The 11,129-nt window shown below is 31.1% G+C and overlaps 1 protein-coding gene across 1 annotated transcript; it reads left to right on the forward strand.

Annotated features, from left to right (window-relative positions):
* Nucleotides 683-3,086, forward strand: LOC105159405. Its single transcript, XM_011076457.2, has one exon. It carries the CDS (start codon nt 1,455-1,457, stop codon nt 2,766-2,768), a length of 1,314 nt encoding a protein of 437 aa, XP_011074759.1. The 5' UTR covers nt 683-1,454; the 3' UTR covers nt 2,769-3,086.

The raw sequence follows: 11,129 nt of genomic DNA on the forward strand, positions 1-11,129 counted from the left end.
GGGGTGGAGGAGAGGGGGGGGGGGGGGGGGGGGTTGGTGTTAATTTTTCTCAAAATAATATTTCTTTTACAATTATATTTTTTATTAATAAAATTTGAATCTTTAATTTTTTTTTATAAATTTAAGATCCAACAGTTAAGATTTATTTATAAAATTTAAAGGCTATGATATAATCAATATAGATTCATTAGTCATTAAATAAAAAATAATATATATTAAGTTAGAGTGTAACGGTCATTTTGTGAAAACTTAACATCATTAGTTAGATTTAAGGGATATGGGCGATCAAACTAAGTTTAAGAAAACACAGATAGATTTTTAGCCTATTTTCAAAATAGAAAAAAAAAATTTAGCAAACTTTTTAAAATACATTAGTTTTGATGCATTTTAGCCTAAATTTAATAATATTCCTAAATTTATTCATCCTTTCCTCATTAGAGCACATCAATTTGTGATCTTTAGCATCAACTTGTCCTATTTTATACGCCTCCCTCCAGACCCAAAAACTATATACATTAGGTGAGGTTCCATATACCAACTATGTCCCTCACAAGTTGCAGAAAGTGTAATAGTACAACCTATACAATACTTTTATTTGCTGTTGACGTGTATATATGTATATAATATAAGCCTTTCTTGTGGGAGATGCGTGTGTTTGTAGTGTGTCTCATATGAAAAAATGTGGCATGTGGACCCATGGATAATTGGATTCTCATTTCTCCTAATACATTGCATCTTCAACAACCCTTTTCACTACTTTGCATCACCCCTTTGCAATTTGTCTTAAACAATTTTTCCCTAATAATTATTTTATTCTCCACCTCCGAGTCCGACCCAGCATATTTTCTTTTTATTGTTTCTTGTTCAATAAGAGGCTTCACCGAGGTTTTGGGATGTAATGGTTTCACCTTTGGACCTTCATTTCAGGTTGAGTGCAAACTCCAATCTTGATTTGCGCTTCTTCAGTTTTAAAGTAAGTTCTTGACCATAAAGTGCAACTCTTTCTTCCCCCCCTTGTATTTTGGTGTAAAGATTGCTGCTTTTTCGGGGTATTTTGGCGAAACATTGAGTATGTTTGGTTATTTCTGGTGATTGGAGATTTGCTTTTTGTATATGAATGGATGATATTTTATGGGTTCTTTCCATTTGTAAAAACTCGCGAAAGGGTTGATCTGAGTTGATGATTAGAATTTTGACATAGGCGTCTTGGATTGTGGTTTAGGAGTCTTATGTGGTTGTTTCTGAGGAATAGCGATGAATTGAGAGGACAGATGAGGCTGTGTGTGCAAGGACAGATGGGTTTTGAGGATGTAAGACAGCTTGGAATTTAGGGGTTTTAAGGATCTTGCTAAAGAGTGTCTTCACAGAGTGAAGATTGGGGTTGTGTGTGCACAATTTGATTGGTTGAGGTGAATGTGTTTTGTGTTTGATCTAAAGCTGTTTTATAAGGGATTATGGAAGGAAATCTGTCCTCGAGGAATACGATGCAAGGTGATGGTTCTTTTGGAGGTTTTGATTTGCAAGGCCCGATTTTAGTTCATCATCACCAACAACTTAACTCTCATCCTAGACAAGGATCATCGATGCTTAATCATGAGAATTTCCCCCTTACAATGGGGAGCAGTCGAGATTGTGATCATACTGTTTCGGTGGCTGAGTATAATAAACTGGAGAGAGGGAAAATGGTGAGCGATGAGGATGAGCCAAGCTTTGTGGAAGGTGTTGCAGATGGTCGAAATGATCCAAGCAAAGGGAAGAAAGCTTCTATGTGGCAACGCGTCAAGTGGACAGACACGATGGTCAGGCTGTTAATTACTGCTGTTTCTTACATAAGTGAGGAAGCAGCTGCTGAACATGGGGGCGGTTCAGGGAGGAAATATACAAATTTACAGAAAAAGGGGAAGTGGAAATCTGTCTCGAAGGTCATGGCTGAAAGGGGTCATTTCGTTTCACCTCAGCAATGTGAGGATAAATTTAACGACCTCAACAAACGATACAAGAGGCTGAACGAGATCCTCGGGAGAGGAACTTCGTGCGAGGTTGTTGAGAATCCTGCACTTCTAGATATGATGGATCACATTTCTGAGAAAGCAAAGGAGGAGGTTCGAAAAATTTTGAGCTCAAAGCATTTGCACTACGAAGAGATGTGTTCTTACCATAATGGGAACCGTTTGCATCTGCCTCCTGACCCTGAATTGCGGCGTTCTTTGCAATTGGCTCTTAGGAGTAGAGATGATCATGATGATAATGATGTGAAAAGGCATCCGCATGAAGATAACGATGAGGTTGATCAAGAAGCTGAATTTGATGACCATGGTGAAAGTGAGGATAATCAGGCCCTACCTGGGGATCACCGGGCATATGGACTGCCTGGGAACCCTGCAAAGAGGGTGAAACACTGTCAGGGTCATGAGGATTTTAGTTTCAGGAGTTGTTTGAATTCTGTAGATTGCAACAAAACTTTCAATTTTCAGGCAGAAAATGCCGATTCTGATGCAAACCAAGCTACTGGCGATGGCCCAAAATCAAACGCCATGTTACAGAAGCAGTGGATGAGTCATCGGAATCTTCAGTTAGAAGAACAAAGGCTACACATAGACCTGCAAATGTTGGAACTGGAGAAAGAGAGGTTCAAATGGCAGAGATTTTGTCGGAAAAAGGATCGAGAATTAGAGATGATGAAGATGGAGATTGAGAGAATGAAACTCGAGAATGAACGTATGGCTTTGGAGCTGAGACGAAAGGAGATGGGCATCGACAACAATTAAACTCCTCCTTTCTTGACAAACCCCATCAACCATTGAGGGGTATATTTGATGATGCATTACACCAGTTTCTCTTGTGTATATGTTTCAGTTCTGGCTTATGATCATGCTTGTATCATTCATAGCATTGACTGTAGTTTTATACATATTGTAGGGAATACTTGTGCGGTTGAGGAACTTGTGTCATTTGTGGTTGTTACCGTATCAGACACGGGCTTCTGTTTTTGCACATCTTTCTTAACGATTTTCTGTGGTACTTGGTGGTATAGCAATTCAAGTGCATTTAGCTGATGAAAGATTCACATTCGTCATTTGTATCTTTTTCTTGAATTGATGACGCTAATTTTGCTGTCGTAGGTTGTCCGTTCAAGACTAACTCTATGTTTAAGAAAAAAATACTTGTATATACGACAAGTGTGTAAAGATGAGTTTAGTTGAATGAAACGATTTAGCAGAGTTTCAAATGGCTTAAAATTTTGCAAATAGTGGTTGTGGTCAATTATTCCAATTCAACGACGAAGAAAAACTTACCCATATTTGTGACTCACGACTCCGACATCAGTAACAATGTTTAAATAGAGACAAGTAGAAAAACAGAATACATTGAATTCCCATTGGTGGGCTATTTGATGGTGCAGTGCACAGCTCATAACAGAATTGGTTTTTCTGAATTTGGGCTTTGAGAGTGGTTGTTACTTTGGTGCATATGGACCCCAACACACTCCCATTCATCCTTTTCATGGGCCTCTCACCACTTACTTGTTTGTCTGTTTTAATTGAGCATCCCATTTTTCGTTTTTTCTTCAAAAATTCCAACTCCTAACCTATTTTTCACACTTTATATTTTCATGTTTGTTTCTTTTGCCAATAATGATGGGACTTGGGAGTGTGGGGCTGTACCTTTCTTTTATCTTTTCTTTTTTTTTTTAATTTTAATTTTAACTCTTGTCTTGACTACTTGTAAGTATAAACATCTATATCTATCTTCAATTATTATTTGAATTCAAATCATTTATCACTTCAAATATTGCATTCAAAAGGCACGAAATTACGATGAACGCTCCCCGATTTCAATCAAATTAAATTTTAATAATAAATAATATTTATTTGATGGGACTTTCCAGGTTTAATTAACCTTCTCTTTCTCCGAATCAAGAGAAGAATGATTATCTCCTCCTCCATTTTTACACTCTTTTCATAGTTGATTATTAAAATTTATAAAATAATTGCAATCGATTCACTTAAAAAAAAAAAAAAATAAAGACTTTCTCGATGAATTTAGGCAGTAGAAACATTTTCCCCCAAACAATTGAAACAAGGGTGACCAAATTGGACCATGTCACGACGAGTTTTAGTGAAAGAAACTTGTTTCGAGATAGATTGTTTTTTCATTTGTTTGGTAAGCACAACAAAGTGTTCGCTTCAATCTAATATTTTATTCAAGGAGTAATTACACATTTTTTTAAAAAAAAAATTGATGTAATTACATTGTGACTCCTTATGATTTAAAATTTGATACCCTTGACGTTTGTTTCTATCCAATAAATAGATCCATTCATTAGTCAAAATTTACTGATCTTATATGACAAAAAAAAATTGAATGAAATTCTATATTAACATTCGATTGACTCATTATTAATTTATTGCACGTCAAATAAATTTTTATGAGCATACTATCATTATAAGCGTAAAGATATATTTTGTCACATACATTAACATACGAAGATGTATAAAAATAATTTAATTAGAAAAAAATTGGAGAGTTGGCAGGCATGAATAAACACACATACAATGTCGAACTATTTCTGAATTATTATTCCAATCCACATGGGTGAGGCCCTCAACCCCCACCCCCACCCCCACCCCCCATCCTTTGTCTAATCATAATCCCAAAAGAGTGGCTATAATATGGTATTCGCCACACGCATGTCCACTAATTCTACATTTAATCATCATCATCATTCTTGTTAGGTACTACTTTTTATATTCTTCTATAATTTTGCCCAAAAATTAAACAATTAAATAAAACAAAAACTCTTAGAATAATGTTTAATCTCATCATTTAAAAATACAGAATATTAATATAATTTTTGTCACTTGCTATTTTATAATTGACTTTATAATAATTGATTTGCATTATCGAGTTTCTGAAAACATTGAACTTTGCCATATAATTAAACATGGGTGGTGAGATTTTATTTTTATTCGAATTGATTTTGATAATTAATATATAAATTATTATAAGTTTTAATATAGGTCAATAATTCGAGTAGGCGCAATGCCATAAATTACTTAAAAACCTTCAAATAAATAATTATCGGACAAAAACTAATGTATATACGTTGTTACCTAACAATCCCGTAATATATAACCCTAGCTAGATAGCACGATCATGTCTATCTTCATGCAACACAGACCTTATATATATATTATTAATCGTGAGACAATTAGCATCTAAAGTTGTTGTCTAATAAAGTAATTAATTACTTCTAATAGACGAGCTTATAATCTGTGTGATACAATTTACTCAGCCACATCATGCAATACATTCATATTCTAAAGTTTAATTAATCATATCAATAATTTTGTTCTCCTACTATCATTTAGAAAATAGGAATAATTATACCGTCATTCCCTGATAATTTGGTGTTATTACATATAAATTTATTATAGTTCGAAAAACTGCATCTATATATTGCCTCTGATGTTTATTTCTATCTAATAAATAGATCCATCCGTTAGTTTAATTCACCGAATGAATGAAAATACATATTGACTTTAGATAGACACATTATTGACTTATTACAAATCAAATGAATCTTGTGATCAAATTATGTTTATAAAGGTGTATAAAGATAGTTTCGTCAGAAAAGATTTATTTGATTGGCAATAAATCAGTAATAAGTCAATTTGGGATAAGTATGATTTTATATTAAGTTAATTATAGAGACAAGAGATGGTTGTGTGCAGATACATAAGCATGCATGTGATGTGGTTTAGAATGATGATTACAGTACGTAGCACTCTCACATGCTCCCATGTTTTCACATTAAATCTCTACTTAGGGACAGTTTATCAATTTTCCTTTTTTGGCTATTTAATTGGGAAGAAGCTGCCTTTTTGATTTCCCACTTAATGGTGCAATTAAGTAAATGCACATGCTTGTCTGCGGTATACCTTCCTAATCACACTATGTTTCACTTACTTGTCAATTACAATTAACTACACTAAAATTAACCAATAGGGGTTAAAATAATTATTCTTTTAAAGTTAAAAATATTTTTATTTTTTTCCAAGTCAGAAAAAATGATTTATTATATTATTTGATATAAGAAAGATAAAAAAAAAACACCCACATACATATACATTTTCACATATGTGAATGTCAAAATCAGGTGTCCTTCGTTAGGAAAATAAAAGATTCAAGATGTACCGACTGCAATGCTACTAATATATGAAAAGAATTAATCTAAATCCAATTAAATAGAACCAATACGACAGCCAGTTATAACAATTATTGTGTGATTGATTTAAATTTGTAAAATAGGATAACAAGATAATTAAATAAGGTGAAATAAAATTTACATGCATGCATTATTACCATGATATGGAGATATATATTTCAATAATTAGTAGCATAGTATATATATATATATACAGAGAGAGAGAGAGAGTGTGTGTGTGTGTGGTGACTATGTGGGTAGAACCACTCATTCTTGCAAGTGGGCTCCCAAAGAACAAAAAGAATTTATTGTAAATTGCCTTCTCTTATTTATATATGGCCACTATTAAATTACAATCTCACTCAAGAAAAAGGGAGAAAATATGTATAAAAATGTGCAAGAATCAAGTTGTGTGTGGGTGCTTAGCTAATGGGAGATAAAATTGAAAAGGGGGTTAAATCCACATGGATGACACATGATTTATGCCAATATTCACATGCCCACCATGTTCAATTAAACCCTTTGTGTGCATGTAACTTTTTCTACATGGCCCATCATAAATTTTGGACTAGACAACTCATATTGCTCCATCTCACCACTCCTAGCTAATGTAATTTACTAATTTTATGCGTATCGAAGTTCAATAATACTAGATAGCAGAAGGATTTTTATTATAACTGTTCTCATTTTATCTTTATATTTTGTCAATTATTTCACCATTATTCTTACATTATTTTAAATTCTTTTATTATTCTTTCATCAAATCTATTATTGATTTAATATCAGAGTATTAATTCTTGTTTGTCATAGTAGTCCTCCTTTGATCTTCAAATTTTTGTGGAACTCCTTCGACTATTGTAGTGCTATTGAATTCCAATACATATCATAGTTGTTGGGCACATCAATTAATTAATGATTTCCCATCTAATATTTTTTGGCAAAGTTATTTAAAAATTATATATATACGGAGAATTTCATATGTCCACGTGTAAGTATATGCTCCTATGGTAATATACTTTGATAAGTTGAAGGAAAAAGATAGTGTAATTAAATAAATACATAGTCCTATATTTTTTGTATGTGGGATGTGAAAGCTAATGATTATGATAATAGTGTAATGTTGATAATTTGCATGTGGAAGGTTAGATACTTTAGTGGGAATAATAGATAGATGAAAGGAATGTAAAAAAGAGAGGACCCCCTTTTTAGAAATGGGATGAATTAAAGCAACTTAATAAGCATTTTTTTTGTGCTGTAAAAAGACTCTATAATGCTTCTCTCTCAAAAGTGCCTCCTTTTTCAACTTGTTTCCATTATTTCTGTGTCCACCCATTAATGTTGAGTTCTTATGAATAAATTCGAATTTTACTGAATGTGTGAATATTAATCTCACTTTATGAGAGTTATTGAATTATTATAATTTGTCGTTGTTCTTATTCATATTGATGTATTGATTGAGTCGGTATAATTTGTTACTATACTTAGTTATATTGATATATTAGTTGAATCGATATATTACTCAAATTAACAGCTAGACTTGGAATCCCCACTAACTCAACTAACAACCAGGCTGACGTAAAATAACATAGCAAGAAAAAAAAACCGTAATACGTTGAAAAAATATTATGTACAAAAACATGATATATCGTACATGTTGAAGCTCTTGAACCTCAACTTTTAACCTTAAAGCTCTTTACCTTGAACCTTCAAGTTTACATGGGGTTGTGTGATATATACTTTTCTTAAATTATCTGAAATTTAATTTGTTTTTAATAAAAATATCAATTATATTACAAAATACATCGACTAAATACTCATCACTAAAATTCAATTTATTTCAAAGTTCTTGTTAGATACTATTAATTTGTTAGTAATTAATTATTAAACTATATTTACTGCCCAGAAGTTTTAGTTCACGATCACATCACTCACAACAAACGAGGTTAATTTTTTTTGGCCATTAGGGAAATTAAAACCATAAGCATGGTCTTTTAAAAAATAGAAAAAGAGTTTTTATTTTAAAAATAAATAAATTAACAAGTTTATTTCCTTCTTTTTTTAATATGTAAAGGTATGTAGAATAAGTTATAATCGGGCGCGGGTGTTGTGCATGTTTCGTGGAACAAATTGTGGTAGGACTCGCATTATGTATCACTACATAAAGTACGGTTTCGAGAAATAATTCACACTTTTTACTTTTTAAAACAAACAACTTATATAATTATTTTTTTTATTAATAAATACATAATTGTATCAATATTTCGATAAATTGAACAATACATTGATTCGATCAATATATATCGATATAATTAAGAGTAATGAAATAAATTCACATAAAAAGAGAAAAAATTAATTTGATGGAATTCAAACTCAAATATAAATATTTAGAGTTGGTAATAATTTGCAGTTAAATTATAGGGACAGAAGGAGAAAGGTAATGGTGCAGATGGGAATGTGCAAATGAGATATTTTATTGAAATGCAATCAAACAAGAGATACTGTGTCCATATTCCAATTTAATTACGACCCCTCCAAAATCCTAATACTGTAAATTAAATAATATTGATATTTGTACTGTCAATTTTAAAGATGTTGACGCGACGTTCCATCATCCTCCAACTCATACCATTTATTTTTCTTTAATTAATTAATAACACCAATAATAATAATAATAATAATAATTATTATTATTATTATTGTACATTCTCATCTGAAAATAATAAAATGAAATAATGCAGCTTGGTAAATATATTAATATTTGGGTAGTCCTTTTTAGGACAATATTTTAATTTTTTCACACTGCACTTTATGGATGAAATTGACCGCTCTTTATTTAAAAAAAAATAATAAGAAGAAGAAGATGAGTAGTGTGATTATATATGTATCTCTAAATTTATATTCAATTCCTCATATATATTTTTATTTTTATTTTTGGGAGGGAGGGTTAGGGGTTGTTTGGCCCACCTTGTGTTTCTTATATAAGTTGTAGACATAATAGGGTAAGAATGTGGTATGGTTGATTTAGGCATTTAATGCCTCATATTCATTAATGGGTCCACCAGCCTTGCATTATTTGGGGTGGGGTATGCTCCATTTCTCTCTTTCTCTTTACATAAATAAATAAAATATATAATTCATTTTAGTTATTTGAATCTCAAATCTCACTCATCAATCATACGCTCTCTTATTTTATAAAAGTCGTGTTTCCCGCAGTCAAATGTTTATCCAATTACACACATACGTATGTGTGTGTGTGTGTTCCAAATAGGAGGTTATTTAATTTAAGCATTCTGCCTATTCCATCCTTCAAATTAATAATACGGCTGGTTTCTCAATTTAGAAGTCACCGCCACCACATAATTAGATTGAGATTAAAAGTATACGTATATTGTTCAGAAAAATAAATAAATTACAATAAGTTTTTTTAAAATTTGATGAATATCCACTCCATGTATTTTTTAAAAAAATAAATTAGGTGGGTAAAAGAATTGAAAATTTATAAAAAGTAATCAACTAAATTCATAAAAAATTTAAAAAATAAGTAAAATTATAATTTATAATCCACAAGGAAATTTTGATCATTTTATTGCTAAAAAATGAATGAAAATCTAACGAAAACTAATGGATTGAGCTAATTGTTATACGACTGTTAAAATTAAGAGGTATTGGTGATCATTTTCAAAAAATAAAAAGGTATTTATACTTATACTAAATTTTAATAGAACTCATTGTAATTTACCCAAAAAACAAAAGAAGGAATGAAAGATGATCATATACATACACAATTAAATCACTATTCAAAACGACATGATATAGTAAGAAGGTAAATGACCAATTAAAATATTTAGGAGCCAATTTATATATACACCAAGAAGAATTATTTACATATATATATATTTATTGTGACTTATATTTTAAAAGAAATGAAATTAAAAGGGGAGCGGGGTGAGGTGGGGATAGGAATGTGTAAGGCATTGTCGATATATATATATATATATAGGGGGTTCGTACTGAAATTCAAATTATGTTACAATAAATTGAAATCTTATCTTTAAAGTAGTCATTGTACTTTTCGAAATCTTTATATATATATATATATGTGCCTGAATCCTCATCAATTTAATTTCAATGTGATAGTTTCCAGCAAAATAAATGTGACATGTTAATTTGATGTTATTCATGTGCTACTATATCCAAAAAAAATTCACCTTTTTATTATTAGGTGAACATATATATATACAGGGAATTATTATAATTAAATTTGGATTAATTAAAATAAACCAAGATTAGCTATGCAGTTATGTCAGCAAATAAATATTATAATAAAATAAAAATGGTGATAGTCTTAAATAACATATACAATTAAGTAGCTAAGTGTGATGCCAAACTGGCACCTGAAACCAGAGATTATAAATTAAATAATTGCAGTATAATATATAACTCATTCTTGCTACTGCCTATGCATTTCCCATTTTATATTATATTGTTTGATCGATACGCTCTCTGACATTCTACAATTTATTTTAATTAATTAGAGCGCACTGCACTAACACTCAATACCAATTTCAAAAATATATAAATTTTTATTGGATGAAAAAACCAGTAATTTATATAGGAATTAATGGTCAAACAAAACAAGATTAATATATAATTAATACAAGCAAGAGTGGGGTAATAGAGGTAGGCTTGGTTATGATATAAATTAATTAGTAATGATGAAATAAGAAACATAAAAAGGATGGAGGTTGAAAATCCCTTTCCATTTATTATGGTAGGTTGGAACCTAACAGGAATTGGCCACAATTTACTTGTATTCATAAATGAGTTTGCCTAATAAAAATGACCTACATCTAACTACTATTAATTCAACCATGGATCCCACTTTCATAAAATCACCTTTTCAACCTATGCTTAAGCCAAC

This window comes from Sesamum indicum, linkage group LG3 (genome assembly GCF_000512975.1).
Source record: "Sesamum indicum cultivar Zhongzhi No. 13 linkage group LG3, S_indicum_v1.0, whole genome shotgun sequence".
Taxonomy (NCBI): Eukaryota; Viridiplantae; Streptophyta; class Magnoliopsida; order Lamiales; family Pedaliaceae; genus Sesamum; species Sesamum indicum.